Source organism: Gracilinanus agilis, chromosome 6 (genome assembly GCF_016433145.1).
Source record: "Gracilinanus agilis isolate LMUSP501 chromosome 6, AgileGrace, whole genome shotgun sequence".
NCBI classification, from domain to species: Eukaryota; Metazoa; Chordata; class Mammalia; order Didelphimorphia; family Didelphidae; genus Gracilinanus; species Gracilinanus agilis.
The window spans coordinates 256321315-256345801 of NC_058135.1; the positions used below are offsets into that span (position 1 = coordinate 256321315).

Consider the following 24487-nt stretch of genomic DNA (forward strand, 5'->3'; position numbering starts at 1 on the left):
TTCAGGAACAAAAATAATAAACTAGGTAAAGGGACCATTTTGGATGTAACTCTTTTGAGATAAAAGAGCATCAAGACTTGGAAGGATTTGTAGAGGGAAAAAGGAAGAAAGGAACCAAGATTTCTAAATAATCAAAATTTAATCTTTTGAAGAGATTACCAAATAGGATAGCCCTCCCAAAGGAAGGATTTGCAGAATTGACTGCTAAATTGTAATAAAAGTGGCCTCACTGTATCAACACAAGTTGTAAAGTGAGGGTGTTTTTATATCATTATATCTCATTCAGTTCAAAATATGACATCCTAAAGAGCATCCATTCAGCGTTCAACTGTCTTCAACTATTTCCAATATCTCTTCAGATTTTCTTTTTCTGGGTTGGTAGGACTTTTCCAAATTTAGAAACTTTTCATTTTCACTCATTTGATTTTTCATTAAAGTCTTCTGGGATTGCCTGTCCTCCTCTTCCTCAACAAGGGAACAGTCAGTGAAATCAGCCGAATTTTTCCCCTGGGCTGCCTGAGGAGGTCTGGACAGCAGGCCGGCATTCCGGAGCTGTGGTTTGTCCTAGAAAAGAACACACTGGGTGTCATTGGGAGCTTGGTCTGTTGTACATCATTCATCCTGACTATGCAGTTAGAAACAACATCTGGGGAAGGGGGCGACAGCACAGAAATTGGCCCTTCTGCCTCCCTGAATACATGGTTGTTAGAACCCTGCCTAGCTTAGAAATCTATCTTAGGGCATTTTAAGGGTAGCTAGTTGTAGTTCTTCAGAGGAACTCTAAAAAAGACAAGCGGATATTTAAAAGGGAGATGAGATTTACATTAAAATAGCGAAGATTAAAATCTATTTCTTTCCTACTCCCTTCCCTTCCCACCAGAAATGTCTATTTTTTCTGGTACTCTGCCCGCGCCAGGGAAAGATTAAAGGTTAGATGCCAGCGGAAGTCAAGAGCAACACGGAACTGCGTCTTCCTTCAGGTTTCCTCTTGGAGAACGAATGGCATTGTTGAGGGAACAGGAAAGCAGAGAGGGAGGGGAAACTGGCAAATTCCCAGAGTTCCACACTGGGTCCTGCTTCAATATTGTGATTTTTAATATACTTGGAGTTATAACCAGAATTCTAAGGATTTAAACCCTTTGTGTAACCCTCAGCCTTTTTTGGCCCTAAAGGAGGCAGGAGGGCCTCCACCAATGAATGTTCTGAGAATCAGCCTTGAATCTTGCTCCAGCCTCTAGTATTTCACAGAAGAATTAAGAGTACATCTCCAAGGGAAATGGACTTAGGCATAAGACTTGGGTTCTGGTGAAATCTCTGCCATGCACTAACCCTGAGTGAGTCACTTCACACCCTGGGGCTCATCATTTATTTCTCTAGTCAGTGATCTGGATGATTTAATGGACTAGTACCTAGATTCACATCCCAACTCAGCTACTACTTCTAAAGCTAATTTCAATTAAGGCATTACTCTCTTTAGCCCTCTGATTCCTGGTCTGCAAAATGAGGCATGTGTACCCAAATAAAAAATTAAAACCTGATTTGATTCCTTGCCACCTTTCCCCATAGTTTTGTGCTATCTAGCTTAATCCTGTATGCCTAGGCTCCTTGCTGCCTCTCCTTTCGCTCCATTTTGATTTACCCTGTCCCCAAATCATTCAATGTTGCTCCCTTTGGCTGGTTAGTTTCTTTTTTTCTCATGTCCACTGATAAGCTAGAAGACAGTGGATATAATCCTTGTACCTCTTCTGCCACCATGACTAAGACAATTTTCTTTGAGGGTCTTTCCATTCACTTTCCTTTCACTTCATTCTCCTATCTTATCAAGGAAATTGGTGTCTGACTTGGTCTTTCCAATCTAACAAACCCTGGCCTCTTACTTAGGAATGTTCCCTACCCTCAAGGAGCTTATGTTCTAATGGGAGAGAGAGGTGCATTTTTAGGTATGTAAGAAGATAAATAAAAAATAAACAAGGGAATCTTAGAGACTAGAAGCCTTAAGAAAAGGCGACTTCCTTTACCCTTCTGGGTTTTGTTACTGCTAGATTGAAATGCTGTTGACTTGTGAGGTCATTTGCTATCTTACTGCCTTATTGGCATTATTGTTTGCTGATTCTCTGGGGATTGCTTTGTCACTTCTTTGTCCATTTCTTCCTACTATTGCTAGAATTTTTAAAACAACATTGGGGAAAGAGAATATCTTTATTCCTACATTTGTAAGGAAAAGGTGTTTCTCCTTTGCCATTAAGGCTAGCTTTTTATTTTCAGTAGATAACTTTATGTTTGTGAAGTGCTTCATTCTGTAGGTTATTAGGCAGCACTTACTGTTTACTGAATTAAAAGGAAATAAGGAGCCATAGCTTCTATTTTGATTTATTCCCCTGTCTAGTTCAAAAATCTTGACAAATGATGATTTAAATTAGCAGTTAATTTATCATTTGGATATTGTTTCATTTTAGCTTGACTAGAAACAGCAAGTGAGTCTCCATTTCCTGGATTGAACAGATAAAAACTGGTTCAGATGGTGAACTTTTCTTGTAGGAATTCTGTTCCACAAACATGAATTAACCTAATGTGTGCAGAGCACTTGACCAGGTGCTAGGGGAAATGCCAAATTGTGGTGTTACTCAAAAAGTCCTGTCCCAGTAGCCCATCCTGGCATAGAAATGCTCACCTATCCTCCAAACTCTGGCGAATTGGGCTTAAATACCCATTAACCCTTGGGGTCTTGGAAAGGTTCTAAGTATGGTGCTGCCTGAAAATGATCTCCTACGTACCCAACATAAGCTTTAGTAAGGAGTGATTGCTTCATGGTGCTAAGGCTCAAACTACTGACAGATTTCTGGCTGCCCACATACAAAAGAGCTCACAAGAAATTGGGAGTGTCTGGGTTTGCCACTTTTCTGAATAGGCGCACCGCCCTGTCACACAGGCAAGGGAGCTGCACTAGACTAAATCAGCCTCATTTCCTTGCTGTGCTATTGTTAAATGTCAGATGGTCTACAAGTGTCTTCTAATCCTGACCAATGGAATGGCTTGAATCCCTGGCCTAAGATAGGAACTAAAACAGTTTAGCTACTTGCTCCTGATCAAGATTCTTTGTTAAATAAATGCTCACCTGTTAATAATTATGACCTTTTTGCTGGCCTACAGTCAAAAAGAAAAAATATGGAGCTGTATAGAGGTATATGGGCAGCTGGGTGGCCCTGTAGATATAGCAATGGCCCTGGAGTCAGGAAGACGTACTCTCCTGAGTTCAGTTTAGCCTCAGAAACTAACTATGTGACCCTGCTCAAGTCACAGCCCAGTTTGCCTCAGTTTCCTTATCTGCAAAATGAGCTAGAGAAAGAAATGGCAAACCATTCCTACATCTTTGCCAAGAAAACCCCAAATGGGGTCACAGTCAGACACAATTGAAAAATGACTGAACTAACAAAAATATAGGGCTAGAGCCATAAATTTCTAGCTGTGGCTCTTCCCAGTTCCCAGAGAAATAGATAGACAGATCTATATCACCCACTCTCAAGCAGCCTACAGCATGATATAATTTTTATTCAACGTCAATGATGTATAAAAAAAATTAAAAATGGCAGTCCTAACCCTCAAGGACCCTACACTCTCGTTAGAAGGAATGACTAGCTCACCTACAGATATGTACTTTTTTTTTTTAAACCCTTACCTTCTGTCTTGGAATCAATACTGTGTATTGGAGTAGTAAGGGCTAGGCAATGGGGGTCAAGTGACTTGCCCAGGGTCACACAGCTGAGAAGTGGCTGAGGCCAGATTTGAAACTAGGACCTCCCGTCTCTAAGTCTGACTCTCATTTTACTGGGCTACCCAGCTGCCCCCTCAGATATGTACTTACAGTCAATTCAGCTCTAATGAGACATGCACTCATAGAACTCACTAAACTTTGCAAAATTACAAATAAAAACCATAGGACAAATGGAGAAAATGGGGTGAGGAGGACAACCCTCAAAAACATTAACATAAAACAGGAACCAAATAAAAACTGGCACAGCTCATACATGTTAAATGGTTTTTAAAAATATAAACACTACAATAAATAGTGGGAATGGCTGTGGCCTCAGACCCTGGTTCCCACAAGGCCTGGGCTGGCAAAATTGGGTCCTTTTAAGGCCTCTGCCGTGATACAGAATGGAAGAAGGGATAAACCAGGCTTTCTTAGCCCGTATTGCACCATTAGACATACAATAAATACAACACTACCTTGAAAAAGAACTGCAGTTTGCTTATGGAAGTGGACATGGGAAAGACTGAAGCTTGTGATTTCTTATGAAGCGTTTGGATTTTGTGTGTCCTCTTGCTGTTTCAAGGATGTGCATAAGCACACACAAATTTCACATGTTCCAGTCATTCCCTACCATATCAACCATAAGATAAATTCACATTTTCAAAACAAGCATGATAGCAGAGCTGACTGCTTGGATTCATGTTTCCTCCACTAAGATCTGTCTAGATGTCCTCCTCTATCTGGTACTTGTGAAATTGGTTTTCAACCCAAGTCAAAGACTACATTCATCCATATTATATTTTATCTTGGTAGTTCGAGCCCAGTGTTCTAGGCCAGTGATGGGCAAACTTTTTTGTTTTGTTTTGTTTTGTTTAAACCCTTAACTTTCGGTGTATTGTCTCATAGGTGGAAGAGTGGTAAGGGTGGGCAATGGGGGTCAAGTGACTTGCTCAGGGTCACACAGCTGGGAAGTGTCTGAGGTCAGATTTGAACCTAGGATGTCCAGTCTCTAGGCCTGACTCTCAATCCACTGAGCTACCCAGCTGCCCCCTGATGGGCAAACTTTTTAAAGAGGGGCCAAAGGAAAGGAAATGCTCCTCTGTCAATCTGTTTCTAAGGCAACTTTCAAAGTTTCATTGTATTGCATCCTCCTCATTGTATTTGTCAGATTAGGAATAATGTCTCACTGCCAGATAGAACATTTTGGGGGGCTGCATCTGGCCTACAGACTGTAGTTTGCCCATCTATTAATATTATATATAATATATAATATTCTAGACTATTAAGATATTTTTGAATCTTAGCTGTCATCCTGAACTTGGGCATATTCAAAGCCTTGTGCCGTCAGCAGATCTAGCATGCGTATTGTCTATGCTTTTATCCCGGTCACTGACACAAATGTTAAAAAGCACTCAGCCAAGAAGCAGAGATCTCTGGGACACTCCACTGAGGACCTCCTACATGGCAGTTATTGAACCATTTATAACTATTCCTTAGATCCAGCCATTCAAACAATTCTGAATCTACCTAATGGACCATCACCTAGCCCATATGTCAACTTTTTCCACAAGAAAAGTAAGCCTGTGAAACCCTTTGCTAAAATCTAGGTAAACGATATTCCCCTGACCAGTAGACCTGCCCAAAATGGAAATTAAGTCCATCTGGTGGGGACTGGACTTAAGGAGGTCAGACTGACTCTTTATGATCATTTGTTTCTCTTCTAGTTCACCAATAATCCCTTTAATTCTAAAATTTTGCCAGAATTGCTGTCAAACCCACTAGCCTATAATTTATGGGCACCCTTCTAGTCTCTCTTTTTTGAAAATCAAGAAAATATTGACCTTTCTCCAGTCATCAGATACCTTTTCCATTCTCCATGATCTTTCAGAAATCGCCAGTAGAGGCAATGACTATCTGCCAAGTTTCATCTGATGATTCTCACAGACTTGTCCAGGCCTAACCTCTACTGACTTCCAACTACCAACTGAGTTCCTGTAGACATCTTGATTCATCTTGTCCAAAACTGAACTCTTATCTTTCCTCCCTAAAGTCTTTCCCATTCCATACTCCCCTATTGAGGGCACCACTGTCCTAGTCACCCAGACTTGCCCTGCCCACAGTGTCCTCAACTCACTCTCTCACCCTCCACCTCCAGTCTGTTGCCAAGGCCTGGCGATCTGACTTTGCTAACATCTGGCACGTCCCCTGCCAGTGCCTTCCCTCTGCTGATTATTTCCCATCTGCCCTGTGTATAACTTGTTTGTACATATTGTTTGCATGTTGTCTTCTCTGTTAGACTGAATTCTTGAAGAACAAGGCTGGCCTTGTATCTCCCCAGTACTTAGCACATGGCAGCTGCTTAATAAAGTCTCTTGACTGTCTACGTGAGGAAGCAGCTCAAGGGGACGGGTAACGGGAGCTCATCATTCACACGGGGTTCTACCATTTACAAGAGGCTTTCACGGACATTATACAATCGGATCTTCCCCACAACTCTGAATACAGAAGGTGAGGAAGCACCCTCAGAGAGTTATGTCTAAAGTGTGTCCTCTAATTGCAAGGCCTGTGCTCTCCCCATTATGCCATGCTGCTTGTCATACAGTCAAGGCAATCTTAGGAAAAGGCCAAGTGAGGTTCACATGTCCATTTGTTATTTTGTTCAATCATTTCAAGTATGACCAGTTCTTCATGACTCCATTTGAGATTTTCTTGGCAAAGATGCTGGATTGGTTTGCCATTTCCTTCTCCAGATGAGGAAACTGAGGCAAACAAGGTTGTGACTCACCCAAGTCACACACCTAGAAAGTTCTAAGCCCAGATTTGAACTTGGGTCTTCCTGACTCCAGGCCTAGCACTCTTTCCACCACACCAGCTAGCTGCCCATTTTACAATTTTTAAAAACCATCACATATTAGATGACTGAGAATTCAAAGAACTAGCATGATTATGCAAAGAAAGAAGGAAGAAAACTAAAGGGAAAGAGGATATGTAACATGTAGCAAACAAAAGATAACAAAAACATTTCTTAAGTATCTAAAGCAAAATAAGGAGACCAAGGAAATTGTCCCCATAACAGATAAGAAAACTTATAGCAAGATAAAGAAAAAGTTCAGGCTTTTTAATGTGCACAGCTCTTTCATTTTTCACTTATGAAAACGTTCAGCTGTTCAAGTTATTTGGAGTGAGTAGCATTTGTGCTGGGAATGAACGGATATTTCAATGGAAAGAATCAGAGTACAATACTGAAAAAAGATGGATATGTTCAAATCAGCAAGTCCTAGTGACATCCATCTTAATGTACTTGAGAGGCTGGTGGGTGTTACTACAGAGACACTTACTTGTAGGAACATTTAGAAAGTTGAGAAATATCTGAAACATGGAAAACATCAAATGTCAAGTATTTCGTGGTAGAGGGTAAAGAACGTTGGTTCTGGTCCTCAATCCACCACTGACTGGCTTATTAGATAATATGGGGATAATAACAACCACTCTAACCGTCTCTCGGGCTTGTTTTAAAGATCAAACGGTTGTGAAAAGTAAATTGAAAAATATAAAGCACTTTATGAATATGAAGTGTTCTACATCAGTCAAAAACTTTATGATGTCATACAGAGAGATACTGGGCAGCGTGGTGGTACAATGTAAAGCACCAGACCAGAAGTTAGGAAGATACGAGTTTAAATCTGGACCCAGATGCTTATTAGCTGTGTCTCTAGGCAAGCCACTTAACTCTGTTTGCCTCAGTTTCCTCATCTTCAGTTGAGCCGGAAAAAGAAGAAGTGAACCAGTCTAGTATCTCTGCCAAGCAAATCTAAATGGGTTCATGAAGAAATGGACACAATTGAAACAACTGAACAAAAAAAGAAGATATTGGGAAAATCAATCCAGAAAGAACAGATAGCGTTAGAGAACAATCAAGATTTAAAACTAAACTAAGAAGCAAATGATGCATGCTGGAATGAATCTTATTATTTTGTTCACTTATTCAACAACTTTAGTTTGTCCCATAATAGGACCAAAAAAGAAAGCAATAAATGGTTCAGGATGGCTGTTTTGTTTTTTTTTTTAACCCTTACCTTCTGCCTTAGAATTGATACTACGTATTGATTCCAAGGTAGAAGAGTGGTAAGGGCTTAGCAATGGGGGTTAAGTGATTTGTCCAGGGTCACAGCCAGGAAATATGTGAGGCCAGATTGGAACCCAGGACTTCCCATCTCCAGGCCTGGCTTTCTCTCCACAGAGCCACCTAGCTGCTCCCAGAATGGCTTTTGAGTTTGTCCTACATGTAGGTCATATTGTTAAATATAACCAAAGGGTGGCCATTAATGGGTCAATGCTATTATAAAGTCTTTGTTATTTAATTGATTAATTTAATTTAATTTATTTGGTAATAATATAGGCATCAATTAAAATAAATCCCCCATAAAAGCAATGAGACTAAGAAGGTGTTCATGAAGTTGACCAGTGACACTAAATTGGGCAAAGGTTACTTTGGAAGGGGCTATAAAATTAAACTAACCCTGATAACTTAGAGCAATGGTTTATCAAAATTAAAATCCAGTAGGGTCAAGGAAGAAAGGAAACAAGCATTCATTGTGCACCTAGTCTGTGCCAAGTACTTTACAGATGTCTCATTTGATCCTCACAACAACCCTGGGAGTAAGTGGTATATTATCCCACTTTTCAGAAACAAGAACTGAAGCTAAGAGAGATGAAATGACTTGTCCAGGGTCACAAAGCTAGTAAATGTCTGAGGTTGATTCAGACCCTTCTGACTCCGGGACTAGGGTTCTACCACTGTACTGCCAAGCTGCCTCCAAGTGAAAGAAAGTATACATAGGCTAGAGAACATGCATGGGAAAAGCCGGGGGGGAGAGAGAGAATGATCAGAATGGTCCAACGGGTCAGATTGAGAGCCAAGTTAAACAGAGCCGTTTCTGCCCATCAGTCAGGAGAGCCCGTGTGCTCGAGCAGACGAAGCACAGGATGGAGGAACCTAATGTGTGGCTGCTTCCCAGCCATGTGACTGACTATCATTTTTACAAAGCTAAGGGAGGAGCTCTTTGTTCTGACTTTGAAGGTCTCTGCCGTGGCTACAGGGGATGTGAGCACTTCCAGTGTCATTTCATTTGGGGTTCTGTGTTTATGCTCATCTAGAAATGATTTCGTTTGGATCATCAGAGACGTGAGTCAAACTCTCATCTTGTCCTATCAGAGGGAACAGATGGACCCCGAGTGATAACGTCTGTGCATCCACGTAGTGTGCCAGGGAACCTGCTAGCCTCAGAGCCGGCAGCCCTGGAGGCGAGATGGCAGCAGGGAAGGAATTACTATAGGAAAGATCACGGGGCCCTGGGGATGGCAGCAGAGGCCACAGCAGTAGAATGAGAAGTTCCTGGACCAAACCTCTCAGACAACACCAATTTCCTGGTCAAAGCAGAATAGTTCCAAGAGCAAAGACAACAGAGAGTTACAACATGGTGGAACAAACTTAAACCTTTCCTTCCATGACCCCTTTGAGCTGTGCAGGTCCCACAAGAAGGGAGATGACTAACAACTTCAGGAGCATGTTCCTTCTGGGGAACTCTCAAATCAGTGAAATGGGGATATTTGTTATACCCAGTTCATAGGGTTACTATAAAAGAATTAAACGAATGTTATACGCATTCTGTAAGCATAGGGAGAAACAAGAAAGAAAATGCAGAAAGAAAATTTAGTTTAAAATATAAGGAAGACTAAGAAATTTGTAATCCTCGGCTCTATATTTGAAACAATATGATTGTAGATTGATTATGCGCTTATCTACTTGGAGGTAGGGGGGCTAGATCTAACATCAAATTTCCTTCTTGATTGGGTTGTGACTTATTTAAAGTAACATGAGATGAAACTAGAACTCAAATTTCCAAATGACTAGCTCACCACCCTATCTGATGATATGTAATTTTTTAAAAAATTTACTTGCCTAGCTCTTCTTCAGAAAGTGATGCAGAGAGTAATGGGGTTAAACAAAAGAATGCTGAAATTATGTTTTTTAGTTAAAAATAGAACAGAAAAGGAATGAGTTAAACCAATTTCATGGCAATACGGTAGAATTCGTCAAGTAGGGATGGCAGAAATAGGAAGAATTATATTATGAGTATTTTCTTTTTTAAACAAAAGATAATAAAACATTTGTTCTAAGCTATTGATGGCTCATTTTGTATGTTTAAGTTACTTAATGTATTTTCTCAGATATAAAACAAATAAAGGCTTCCAAATCTGTCATTATTTTGTAAGCAAACCTATTTAAAATTTTTTTTGTAACGACTAGAAACCAAATATTTTTCCTCTTTAAAGTTTTCCACACTAAAATGTTATGAACTTTCTAGATCTAACCAAAGGAGCTATCAGCCATGGATAGTTACCTCTCAACTGACAAATAGCAGCCTATAATCTCTTTTTGGATACTTGGATCCCAATACACATTTAGTATAGTAGAGTATGTAAAGTGTTTGGCATTTTCACACACACTGTTCTTGTCCTTATTAGAGTAACTATTTTAAATCAACTAGCACATTAACCATATTAAGCATCTTAAAAAAAACAAATTGAGTTTACAAGGAAAATATCCATTTAAAAACTATTATTAAAACTAAAAATTACCTGATGTCATTGTTTTTTAGGAAACAATTCTTATAAAGTACCACAAACCAGAATAAGAAAACACAGCATTCTTCCTAAATTCTCGCGACTATTTTTCTAGGACACAATGCACCACCACCTCACACTCTCCTTCCAAAAACAGGCTGGATAACATCTGCTTGATTTATATACTGTGACTTTTTCCTGGTGTTTTCTATCAACCTTAATTGTGAAAAATGGTGCCATGTTGCCCTCTTGATATTATTTTGGAGATCAGTTAGGTCTTAAAGCCTCCAGATGCATACAGTTCTACACATATCTATGGAATTAGCTCACTAAGGTCTGCTTGGCCATATTTTTAATTGACTCACATGTTCTGTGGGAAAAGAAGAATCATAAAAAGTCTTTGCAATCGCATTCCACTCTTCCCTGGGATCTCTCTTGGGACGTGGCTGGATACTTGAGTTAGTCAAAGTGTCAGCAACTCTGTTAATGCTGGTAGTATCTGATTGACAAAAAGGAAATGGCAACAACTGCATTTTATTCTCTAGACACTCATTTTAGTGACTGAACTTCTGGTTTATCTCTGATCATATGCTTTAAAAAAGTAATCAGATTTCTATTTTATTTTTACTATGAATACTTTACTGTTTTCTTATACTTTGATCTTCTACAATGGCATTTTCATTTAGGAAGACAAGCAGAGAGAAAGATGTTCATGACTAGACCTTTCTAAAACTTGCTGATTACTATCCATTAACATTGTAAAGCTGTACAGTCCATCACAAAAAATGCCAATGAATTCAACTGAAATAAAATTAAGGTGATATCTTCTGAAACAGTGTAACATATACAAAATATTATTTTTACTTCTATAGATTATTTCGTTGTCTACACAAGCAAACTCTAAAATCACGGTTTTTTTGTTTTTGAATTTTCATTAATTCAGAGCATAACTAGGAAAAAACAGATTGAGTTAGTGTACAGTCAGAATTACAGAACATGTTTAAAGATATGTAGTTCCGTTAGTGTGGAGCACATGCAACAATTAATGAATACAGTCTACTAACACTGACTGGAAGTGAAAAAGTGTTTAAACCTATCCTTGGAACTCACAGATCCCAGAAGTACTGAAATAGACAGTAAACAATCCACTGTCCAGAAAAGGTCCTTAAGCCTTAATGAATAAGACACAAATATTTTATAATTAACTGATCATTGTGATACCATTAAGTAAATGTTTTCACAGCCATTGAAGATACTTTGAAAACTGAGTCTAAAATATTTCAAACATTACCCTGTTCGCCTATTTACAACTTGATATGAACTATATGAGGAATTTGGCAGAAGTAAAGTTCAGGCCAGCAGCTGTTGTCCCAGTTTTCACAAATTTCAAATTTGTAAAATCCAAATTAATTTTCCAAACTAATTGTTACTGTTTAGAAATAATTGTATTCTGAAAAAGCCAAACATTGGCTTTGTTTTGGCAAAATTTATTTTCTGTTGTTGTTTCAACTTCCTGTTGAGAAGTATAATACAATGGGGAAAGCATTGTAGGGGGGGGTGTCAGGACCCCAGAACTTGGACTCAAATCCAGGCCACTAAACATCCTAACTATGTGGGTTTGGAAAGTCACTGTATTTCTGTAGCCTGTTATTTCATCTGTAAAATGAGAATAAGTATTCTTGTGCTATTTACCTTATAGGCAATGTTGTGAGGAAAGTGAGCTGCAAACTGTAAAGTGCTGTGTAAATGTGAGCTATTATTCTCCCTTATGTAATACATAGGACAAATGTGTCAAATGGCTCCAATTGGCGCTTTCAGTTTATCGTAATAAGAACAGCAAAATATACGATAAATGATCCCCAGAATAATGACATCATGCCATCCCACGGTCACTTAACCAATTGTGTAAATGAAAATCAGAGTCTAACTTAGTAGCCATTCCATGCAACACTGTCTCACGAAGACCAATTAGTGACATTAATGATTGCCTAGTACAGTGCCTAGCATATATAGGGGTTTAATAAATAGAGGTGAACATGGCTTGCAATTATATATGTAATATTGTATGATATATATTGTATAGAGCAGTGATCGGCAAACTTTTTAAAGAGGGGCCAAAGGAAAGGAAATGCCCCTCTGTCAGACTGTTTCTAAGGCAACTCTTTCAAAGTTTCGTTGTGTTGTATCCTACTCACTGTATTTGTCAGATTAGGAATAATGTCCCGCCCCCAGATAGAACATTTCATGGAGTAGTTTGCCCATCACTGGTATATATAATAAATGTATATACAATAAATATAAATTCTGTTGAAGAAATTGTGTAATTTAATTAGAAAACTCTTTTTCTTTTCAGTTTTACATAGTTTCCTATAGAAGCCCATATTTATTCAGCCCCAAAGCACCACAGAACCATTTTTAGAGTCTGTACTCCCTAAACGATCTAAATGCATCTTACTAAAATGACGGAATTCCCTCAGGAACTGATGCTGCTATAATCCATTATAAGATTACTAAGAAAAAAACTGTAAATGGGATTTATGATTATGTGAGATTTGAAACTATGGCATAATTATTACAAATATTTATTAAAACCCATTTTCATACTATAATGAACAATTATTATTTTTATAAGTTATATTTCAAAAGTTCTCATTTTCAAAATGTGTAACTTTTAAAAAGGTGTCCTTTTGGCATCATCGCATGATCACTCAACGTGAGAGCTGGAAGGGATCTCGGTGGACATCTGGTCTAAGCCGTTCACCCACTGAGGGGATCTCCAGGGTCTCAAGCCCAGCTAGTGGTTGTCCAGCTTAAAGGGCTCCAAGGAAGGGAAGTGCTTTGCCTCTACAGCTCTCACGGTTAGGAAATCTTTGCTGACATCAAGTCTACATTTGCTTCTGGGTAGCTTCACTCATTGCTTCTGGTTCTGATGAAATTGGGCGCCAGGCACTGTGCTAAGCCATTGGGATACAGAGAAAGGGCAAATAGCCAGTGAATGCAAGCTGTGTGCTAAGTGAATGGAAGAGAATGTCTGGGGAAGATACTGGAGAGGTGAGGCAAAGTGAGATCTGAGCTAAGAAGGAGAGGAAGCCAGGAGCCCCAGGGGGAGATGAGAAGGAGAAGCGCTCAAGGCATGGGAGGTGGCCACAAAAAGGCCCAGCCGGACCTTGGAGAGGGACAGTGGTGTAGAAGGAACAACAAGCAGGCCAGCGGGCCTGTGGGGCTGAGGACACGGAGAGGAGGGAGGGCAGAAAGAGCACAAGGACCCCGGGGCAGCCCCCCATCACCTCTCCTCTAGACTGCTTCTGGCAGGTCTTCCTCCTCAAGTCTCTCCCTCCCTTTCTGTGGTCCCCATAAGACTCCATCTCCCATTAGCTGCCCAGGAGCTGTCTTCCTAAAGTGACGGGAAACTCCCGCCTGGCTTTGATCTTTCCTTTCTCCATCTGGAAGTTCGGGGTGTTGCCGCTGCTTCCCTGTAGAGTCCGGCATCTTATCGGGGCAGGATAATCACTGCAGGGCTGAGCCAGGCAGGTCCCCTGGCCACCAAGCCGCTGTCCGACTGGACCAAGCACATCTCTTACCGCCTGGCTGGTAGAGAATATCTGAATTTGCTGCTTGAGAAGAAGCCCCAGAGGTCAGCCACCCCAGCAGGCAGCGGACTAGGCCCAGGCCCAGGCTCTCCCTTGGGTGCTAGCTCCTTCAGTCAGGGGCACTTTCTTGGCTTGTGATCACTGGGGACTCAGTAAGCTAACACTTCCCAGACTCCTTCAGGGCATTTTGTAGAAGAGGGACAAAAGTATGAATGCAGTCATTTGAACTTGAATGCAAATTCATTGTCTCACTGGCCTCTTCACAGACTACAAGGCTGGTCTCAGGCTCTAAGGTGTGAAGTGGTTCTTTTATATCCTTCTTCCTTTACATTTCAGCCTCTCAGTCTTTCCATCCTTTGCTACCTTCAGCCTTGCGGGGTAAACTAATTCATATGTAATTATAGAGAAAGATTACATTTAGTAGAGCTCTCTTTCTCACAAATTTGTACCCTATATTTCTTTTCTTAGAAACAGACTTATTGGAGCAGCTAGGTTGCTCAATGGATAGAGAGCCAGGCCTGAAGACGAGATTCTGGGTTCAAATCTGGCCTCACACTTCCTAGCTATGTGACCCTGGACAAGTCACAACCCCAGATGCCTAGCCCTTACTGCTTTTCTGCCTTAGAACTAATACTTTGTATTGACTTTAAGATAGAAAGTAAGGATTTTTTAAAACATAAATTATTGATATCTTTTGTTTTTATATCACCTACATTTCCCAATGTATCACTCTTTTCCCATCCCCGAATGCCATCCCTTATAACAAAGAATTAGAAAAAGAAGGGGAAATAAACAGTTTAACAAAACTATACATGATGTCAAAGAAGTTTTCCACTATGCACAGCCTTCCACACTCATAGTTCCCCCCTCCCTTACCTCTGCAAAAAAAAGGGGTGAGAACACACATATATTTCAATAAAGGACTTTGGTTCTGCTGGTCCTATTTTTAAACCTTTTTTTTTAAAGTATATTCATTATAATTTTAATCATGTTCATTGTTCTTTTTAGCAATAAATTGTTTATTAAAATGTACAAAAGTCAATTTTATTCCTGTTACATACAAACTCATGGTCTTGGTCCAGGTTTGCTGGTAAAGGAAAAAGATGTTTTAATGTATACACAACTTTCTCTACCTTTACTCACCATGTATTTCTGTGAAGCTAAAGGGAAGATACTCCAACTTTCATAAGTTAATTGAAATGTGATCTTTCTTAGGAAAAGCAGACTAGAAGATCTGAAACAACCATAATTTTAGGACAAGTTATTTTTCCTCTTACCCATTCTTATTTCCCGCATGACAGCATCCAGGCCAAGATTTTGACATAATGTCTTTGAAGGAATCTTTTTGTTTTCTGATGAACCCGTTAGTCTCTCTTTTAGCAACAGAGGCACCGTGGAAGCTAAAGTGTTCATTGTTTGACTTTCAACTTGATTTACTTTTGACCAAGGACGAGGGTCTAAAAAATTTAAGTATACTGGCATTTTCTCAGTTTCTTTATCTAAAGTTGAAAGATCAAAGGCTGACCTTCCACTTCTGTTTACTAAATCTCCAGATGGCTTTATGTGAAACGAGCAGGATTCTTCCAGCTGTCCTTCAATATATTTTCTTTCTGAAACTGTGTTGCTTAATGACTGTGTTTTCTCTCTCATATCGTTTAACAATATATGCTGCTTTGCTTTCACATTACTAACTAGGGAGAGATCATTTTTGGCTATGAAATTGTCCTTGGCTTCACTTGTTTGATTATCGTTAACTTGACTCTCTTTGCTGGAAAGTCTTGCTGTACCTGTGGTAGTTTTCCTGATAGTAGGCTTTTGAACAGTGGGCTCTATATCTTTAGCCTGTGAAACATGTATATTCTGAGGGTTAACTTGAAAAGGGCAAACTGTCACATTTTCATCATCATCTACTTGCTTGGGATCATCCTGTTTGGGTTGATGGCTCTGTATTTGATTCAAGTTTTCCCAACCAAATATTTCCCTTGGACTTGGGATGGCTTTTCCTGAAATGGGTATCATGTTAAAGGTTTCTTTTGGATTCTCAAAACACACCTTTCTATTGTCATTTAAGGCAGTTTGTGAAATTGTGTTATTGATTATTGTATCACAGGTACTATTTAAGTCCATTTTCCCCAAAGTACTACATGTCCCTTGACTACAAGAACAGGTTTGCTTATGTTGTGGCCCATCCTCCTCTCTTTTATATAAAAGATGTGTTTGATTTGATTTACACTCCTTATAATCTGAGACAGAATAACTGGAATCCATTGAGCTATCTTTAGGACACTCGATAGAATTATTTTTTGCAGTTGTGGAAAAATTCAATTCAGCTTCTTTGGGGCCATTATTTGACATTTCTTCATTTATAGAATTTTCTTCTGTACTGAGACTCATTCTGGATTCTTCTTTGGATGTTTCACTCCCCAAAACATCTTCACCACACTGTACATCATTCATGTCATGATTGTTATCAAGAATCTTTTCCTGGACAAATTTGCTGTGATCTGTTTCTGAAGCTTCATCTGCCCTATGAAGAGTGAACTCTTGAGTTCTGTCTTGAAGAATCCTTCCTGTTTCAACTGGTATTTCTGTCACTGAATAAAGCTTATTTAGTGTCTGAAATTCCATACAACCAAGACCTCTTTCCAAGCACATTTTGTCTTTTGTTTGTGTAGCTTCTGAGTTTCTCAAGTCAGCAGTGCATACCCGCCAGGTCTGCCCTTGATGCAGTAAATCTTTATCTGGACTGAAAGCTTTGCTTTGGGAAGTTTTAACTAGTTTTTCTTCAGGAAGTTCTTCAGCTTTTCTTTCTTTAGAAGGATCAATTTCTTTTTTCTCATTGTTTCCAATAAACTGTAATTCTGTCACAAAAAGAATATGCAAAAAAAGAAGTCAACATCAGAATTCCTGTTTTTATTTTTAGTGTCAAATTTCATTTTAGATGTAATTTCATTAATTAGCTGAACTCAAACAAATGTAATTATATCACTGTCATCTAAATACAAAATGGTTTTTAGTTTATCAACATTGTCTAAATAGAGAACAGCAGTTTCCTCAGCTGCAAAATAGGGACAATTATACCTACAGGAACTACCTCACAGTTTAGTCATGAGGCTTTAACAGGCTAACAACATAAGAAAAATGTTATGCAAAATTTAAGACACTATATAAAATATCAGTTATTACAATGTGATTTCTGTGGGCCTCATTTTCCCCAAACATGAAATATAGGGGTCAGACCAAATAGCCTCTTGGGTTCCTTCCACCTTTAAATCTATCTATAACCCATGTAAAAAAGTATAATTAATAGACTAAAAATACTGAAAAGAACAAGGTAAAGATATTTAATGCTAGTCAAGCTGACTTATGAGTATAACTGCAGAGATAGTTTTAAGAAAAATGATCATATGTGACAAAGGGATAACTAAATTATTCAATTATATATAAGATTTTGACTTCTTTAGACTACTATTTCTTTTCACATGTACAGTATGATTCCAAACATTAAATGCTTTCTAAAAAGCTAATTTATTTGATCAGATTTTACTCTAATCTCCAGTGTTTATACAGGTTTTTCAAAGCTGGGGCTGTGCATAATTCAGAGTTCTCAAATGCTTTCTTAAGATCAGAAATATTTCTGTCTCTCTCTGTCTCTGTCTCTTTCTCTGTCTCTCTCTGTCTCTGTCTCTCTGTCTCTCTCTGTCTCTCTCTCTCTCTCTCTCTCCCTCTCTTTTTCTCTCTCTCTCCCCTAATATTTCAAATATTAAGGATGGCTTTATCATACAAAACTAGTTGGCTTGCACATTTTGAGTAAAAAATCTAAACCCAGAGGAAACAATGCTAAATCTGCCCATTTTTGCTAACTAACCACTGATTACAAATTATTAGACTTGGATTTTCCATTTAGGAAAACTTCAGTATCTAAACTTGGTGTGTGTGTGTGTGTGTGTGTGTGTGTGTGTGTGTGTGTGTGTGTTTAATTCCTCTAATTGAACTCCTTTTGGCTTCTACAACTCTCTGCTCTAAGAACTTAGGCTAAATGAAGTGATCCCATCAACCACAAATCCTATGAGTTTTTACTTCAAAATATTTCTCACATATATCTCCTTCTCCTTCTTCTTCCATTATCACTACCACTTACCACTACTACTGCTGCTATATTTCAGCTCCTGTCATGCCTAAATTGTAAAGCTCTAATAACTGGCTTCCTCATCTCTTATTTCTCTCTTCCACAACCCATAATACAAAACACTGCTATATTGGTCTTTATATAACACTACTTTAATTGTCATTACTACTCAAAAGTCTTCAGTGGCTCCCCACTAGCTACAGAATAATGTGTGAATTGCTCAGCTTGAACATGACCTTTTGCTATTCCTATTTATGCAATAAACTTCCAAAACATACTACCTACTTTCCAACCTTTATGCCTTTGTTCATACTATTTCCCTATTTAATAAGGTCTCGTGTCATCCCCGCCAACCATTTAAATCTCATCCATCAAAGTCCAGCTCATATTCTCTCTTCTTTATGACACCTTTCTTGATTATCCCTGTCTAAAATAAGGTAGTTCCTTCTTCTGAACTTCTATATAGTATTGATTCTCTAAACAACTCATTTGGCCTTGTATTGTTGATTATCCGCCCTGTATCTTTTAGTTAAAATGTTTTATATTCCCCATTAGATTATGAGAGCTTTGAAGGGAGGAACATAGTTTATATTTCTTTGTTATCTCCCCAAAAGTAAAGGAATGATCTCAACATGCAAATATGAAACTGTTAATGTAATAATGTTACCTTCTGAATCTCTATCTTGGCCTTGGTTATCTTTTCCTACTTGTCTGTTTTCAATATTTGAACAAAAATTCATGGTATTTATTGTAGTTACTTCTTGCTGAGGACTATGCCATTTTTGTATGGTTGGGATTTCTATTGATTCAGATTCTTTTTGCTCTGTTGAAATGTTATTTCCTTTTTCCTTTGCTTCTTTGCCATTCTGATATAAAATGGGAAAAATTATTTGAAATTTTAAAAGAATTATAAAACATAGTATATATTTGACTGTGAGAGTAGATTTCAAGTCAGCAGTTCACATTTGTCTTTCCAACCCCAAATGAACTCTTCTTTTCTTTTGTAAACCTGTTTATCATTCTAAAATAAAAGAATGGTCAATAAAATATTCAAGTGGGTATGTTATGGGTGAAGGAGTAGGCAAGTTCATTAAATTGTACTGTTTGAATATTAATCTTGGGAAAAGTTTTATATCTGCCAATTCTCAAAGGATTTAATAATTGCTCAATTACTTGCGAGTCTACATTTCCTTCTACATGCAAAAAGACATTCATGCTAGAAGTTCTGTGATCTTTGTGAATGATAATCCTCTGGCAATAATTATAACTCAAAAAGCAAATACTACAAAAAGCCCAACTTTATGAAAATTATGCAAAACTGGCATAAAACAAAGTATGAGTAATCATTTACATTACAAAAGAATTCACATTATAAAAAAAACTTATAAGGATCACAAGCTTTAAGAACTGAATGGACCTAAAGTTCAACTAATCAAACTCAAACCTCTGTAGGAATCCCCTTTTCAATACCCACAGGTGTTCAAAAAAAATCTGCTACCAGGGGCAACCTGCCTCCCACAAAGATGGTATATTCCACTTCTAGATGACTCTAATTGTAAAGAAGTTTTTCTTTAGGCCAAAATCTCCCTCTTTACAACTTCCATCTTTAACCTCAAGCTTTCTTCCTTGTGGCTTACCAAAACTAATCAAATCCCTCTTCCAAAACTCTTCCACAGTTTTTCAAATACTTGAAGACAATTATCCCCCCAGTCTCAGAGCCTTCTCAAGGCTGAGAAACCTTTCAATTGATATGAACATACAGCATGGTTTTGAGAAACTTCATCATACTGGTCTCCCTTTTTGGATAAACTCCAGCTTGCCAATGATCTTCGCAAAATGTGGCTCCCCAAACCAAGCACAGTGTTCTAGATGTGATCTAATAAAGGTAGAGTGGAAGGATCATCCTTGATCTAGATATTATACCTCTCTTAATTCAGCCCAAGATCATAATGGTTTTCAAGGCTAACACTTTACACTCTTGGCACGTTGAGCTTTCCATCCCTTATATACCCTAGATCTTTTTCATATACATTATTGACTAACTTCCCCCATCATATGAAGTTGATTTTTTGAACCCCAGTAAGAAACTTTACATCTTAATTAACTCCATATTACCAGATTTGCCTCATTGTTTTAACCCATAGAAAGCTTTGTGGATCTTGACTGCCATCCAGTACATTTGCTCACCTTTGTGTTATCTGAAAAACTGATATGCATGGCCCAGATTCCTTACTCTCCCTCCATATAACCAATCATTTATCTCTGTAAGATCTCTCCCATCTCTTCCCTTTTATCTACTCACAAGACCAATACCATGGTTTAGGATCTGGTTTACTCTTCCCTAGACCCTTACAATCCTTCTGCCAAGTCTCTCCCCTATTCCATTCCATTCTCCAAGCAACTGCCAAAGACATTTTCCCAGAGCACAATTCTAACCATGCCACTTCTCCACTCACCAAATACCAGTGATTTCCTACTACCTTGAGGATCAAATATAAACTCTACTGTTAGACATGTAAAGCCCCTCACAGATTGACTCCAACTATTCTCAATATCCAATCCAACCTCAATTTCTGTTAGTTTTCATCACAGACCCTACCATCCAGACAAACTGGACCTCTTAGTCTTCCTCATACAAGACACACAACATGCCACCCACCTTATACAAGCTATCCAACCTGTATCTGGAACCTACTTCCTCTTCATTTCCACTTCTTAGAAATCTGTGATTTCCTCAAAGCTCATCTCAAATAACATTTCCTACATAATGAGACCTTTCCTGATCCCTTCACTAAATTAACTTAAATTTATTTTGCATATACTTATATGTGTTCATGTTCCTTATATGGACAGACCTGCTTCATTTATGTCTTTGTATTGCCAATGCCTGGAAAATACTAGAAACTTGATAAATGCTTGTTGATTAATATATGTTTACTATTAAAATAATGAATTTTATTTCTTATTTTATTTATTAAAATAAATGGTAACCAAAAAAGGGGGGAGGGAGAATCTTACTATTTTAACGTGTCACGAGAGTTACAGAAGAAAAAAAAACAAAGAATTTTAGAATTGCTAAATTAAATTTATTATCAATCCTTATGTAACCAAATCTCACATTATAGACTTACTTTGATCTTTTTCTAGAGTCCAAAGGTTTCTAGGTTGGGTTATTCAGTGCTCTGGTCCCCAAAACTACAGAGCAGTTATAATACGAATGTTTACCACACTGGTTTATGGTCTTTGTTCTATCTGGCCTACTATATGCATTCTTAGTTATCTTTTAAAAGCCTTGTGGCTGCTTGTTTTATCAGCAGTTAGTGTCAGTTTACTTCTATATAGTGGCAGTAGTTGAAGATACACCTCTTCCTTCATCCATCATCACTCACTGTGTTTCTATATCATTCAATAGCTCCAACCAGCTTTTTTTCCCTACACTACTATTCTTCCATCTTTCCTTGTCCAAATCACAGTAGAAACAAAATCAACAGATTATAGAATTATATCTATTTAAGAACCCATAATCCCTGCTATTTCTAATTGGAATACAGTAACACTGTTTTCTGTTTTAATAACATAGGTAAGTATGAATTGCTTTTACTCACTTATTCTTATAGATTCTCCTTTCCCAAAGTTTATTTACTATTAAATTGAATTTGCTTAACTAGATTGAATTTTATAATCCCTCCCTGCTATGTTCCTACCACTGACTTGTACATGGTAGTAGATATTTGTAGGCATTTGTAAAGGTGAAGACAATAATTTTATGTAATTATGTGGTCACCAATATTTATTATATCTCGAGTCAGAAATTTATTTACAAAATAAAGAGGAAACAATAAAGTAGAGAAATGTGAAGGGGACAGAAAAGTTATCTATCCTATCTTAATCCAGGCAGAGATTAATTAGCTCTCAACCAGGTAGGCTGGTAGTGAGTAATCATGCGGCCTCCTCCAAGATGGAAGCTAGTCTCTCCAGAAACTAGGAAAGGAGTCAGCCTTTCACTCACCCACGAAGTAGTCTAGGAGTCCAAGTTGAAGCCAAGCTCCAAGCCCACGATCCAAGCCACAGTCTCCAGCTAAGCTCCCTCAAAGACTTTCTCCAGTAAGGAGACTATCTCTAGAAGACTCGCCCAAGCCACAGAATTCATGGCTTTTTATGGTGAATTCTTGTTCCTGCCCCTTTTCACAGGGGCCAATCACAGTTTCCAAATTGTCTAGCACTGCCCAGGGGGCAGTGTTTATGGGAGCCAGTTCTCACCTTCTGGATGGGGTGAATACTCATCAAAAGGGTTCACAGATTCCTGGCTGATTGAGTTTCTGAGGGTGTAAACTCTGATCATAGGATTCACAAGTTTGGGACTGAGTTAAAAGGGTAGAGCTCTCTAAGTAAGTGACTTGTGAGTTCCCTAAGTAATAAAGGATTCCCTTTCACAAGTGTAAATTCAGAGAGAACAAAGAATTCCCTTTTACACATTAAATTAATAATTTATACATCAAATGGACCTTGTTTGTTGAATGAATAAATGAATACTTCCAAAAATTTCATGACTATTACTTTCGCTTAAGGCAGTGATGGACAAACTACGGCCCCTGGGTCAGATGCAGCCCCCTGAAATGTTCCATCGGGCCATGCAACATTATTCCTAATCTGACGAATACAATGAGTAGGATACAATACAATGAAACTTTGAAAAAGTTGCCTTAGAAACAGACTGACAGATGAGCATTTCCTTTACTTTGGCCTCCTCTTTAAAAAGTTTGCCCATCACTGCCTTAAGGGAACAAACCAGTTCTTTTCCTGAACTTAACATATTTTGAAAGGGTAAAACAATTCTTAAATAACTATGTCTTTCTTATACTTATAAAACTCGTGGAGAAATAGTGATATCAAATTCCTTGAGTTTTTTTAAAACAATATTAATCAACTTCAAATAAAAAACAAAGGCAAATAAATGCTAGCAATTTTATTAATACTTAGTAATTATGCATTTATGAGATGTTTTAGAATTTCATTTAACTTTTCAATAGCAATAAATCAAATTAAACAATTAAAAGAGGGACAGAAATTTCATGATTGAATATGAATTGAGGATTCTTAAATTATTTTTTAAAGTTTGCTAAAATCCATCAAAAATTATGGATTTATCAGAAACCCAACAGCAGAACAGCTACTGCCCTAATTATTTTAGCTATTCATATTCCATCATGATCAAATGTAAAGGTGATACAAGAAAATAGGAACACATTTTTAAAATTTACAAAATATAAAATATGTATAAAGTAGGGGAAAATCTTCAATAACTATTTGAATTTTTGCATATTTATACCCACTAAAATGCCTTAGTTTTACCTGAAGCTTACTGTCTTGCTCATAAAACACCTTCTTCTGATAATATAATTCATTATAGCTTTCTTGTAATTTAAGATGAGCTTCTTTAATTGACATCAACTCATTTTTTATCTCATCTATTTCTTCATTGAGTTTTTTCTCCTACAATAGTCATAACAAATAAATACAGCAATTAAAATTTTATCTGAAAATAAGAAATGTCTACTGTGCATGAGATAACATTTTAAATTAATAATAACACATGATATTTTGGGAAAAAAAAAACAAAAACAACCTCTAAGTAATCCAAAAAAGAGGGTTTGTAAAAAATTGCAAATAAAAAAGCATAAAGGGCTATGGGTACACATACTTCTCCACTCATTTCTAAAAGCTGGCAGCAATGCTGGTTTCCAATTGCATTTGAATTAATTTAATCTACCAAGCAAATTGGAAAGTGCAGTGTGTTTAATGGAAGTTCAAATGAACCTAGCAACTATATCTGACATTTGTTCACACTGGTCATGAAAATTCATAAAGTTCTCTCTTGTGAGAACTTCAGTTCTACAAGTAAAATCCTACCTACAAGAAAATCCCTGCTGGCAAAAAAGCCTGAAACAATTCAATGTTAACATCTCTTCCCCCTGTCAATTACGAGCATCTCCTCTGGGCATTTTGCTTTGCAACTCTCTACTCATCAGGTAATGTATATTAGTTATCTGTGTATATGACTTATCCTCCTTTTAGACTATAAACTCCATGAGGGCAAAAACTATGAGACTAAAACTTTTATTTTGCAACACACATAGTGCAGTGTTCTTCACTCTAAAGACATTGATAAGTTTGTTGTCATTTAAATCTATATTTTATTCTTTCCTCTTCTCTCTCTGTCTCTCTCTGTCTCTCTCTGTCTCTCTCTGTCTCTCTCCCTCTCTCTCTCTCTCTCTCTCTGTCTCTCTCTCTCTCTCTCTCTCTCTCTCTCTCTGTTTCTCTCTGTTTCTCTCTCTCTCTCTCTCTCTCTCTCTCTCTCTCTCTCTCTCTCTCTCTCTCTCTCTCTCTCTC

At 38.0% G+C, this 24487-nt stretch overlaps 1 protein-coding gene across 1 annotated transcript in view; it reads right to left on the reverse strand.

Annotated features, from left to right (window-relative positions):
- Positions 1–28: 28 nt before the first annotated feature.
- CCDC73 (coiled-coil domain containing 73) overlaps positions 29–24487 on the reverse strand; it is a 133916-nt gene continuing 109457 nt past the window's right edge. The window contains exons 14-18 of the mRNA XM_044680651.1: positions 23450–23590; positions 18765–18963; positions 15246–16829; positions 10744–10877; positions 29–564 (exon numbers count right to left, since the gene is read on the reverse strand). Of these exons, the coding sequence (XP_044536586.1) occupies positions 325–564; positions 10744–10877; positions 15246–16829; positions 18765–18963; positions 23450–23590 (2298 nt within the window). The 3' untranslated portion in view covers positions 29–324. The remainder of the gene's footprint in view (positions 565–10743; positions 10878–15245; positions 16830–18764; positions 18964–23449; positions 23591–24487) is intronic.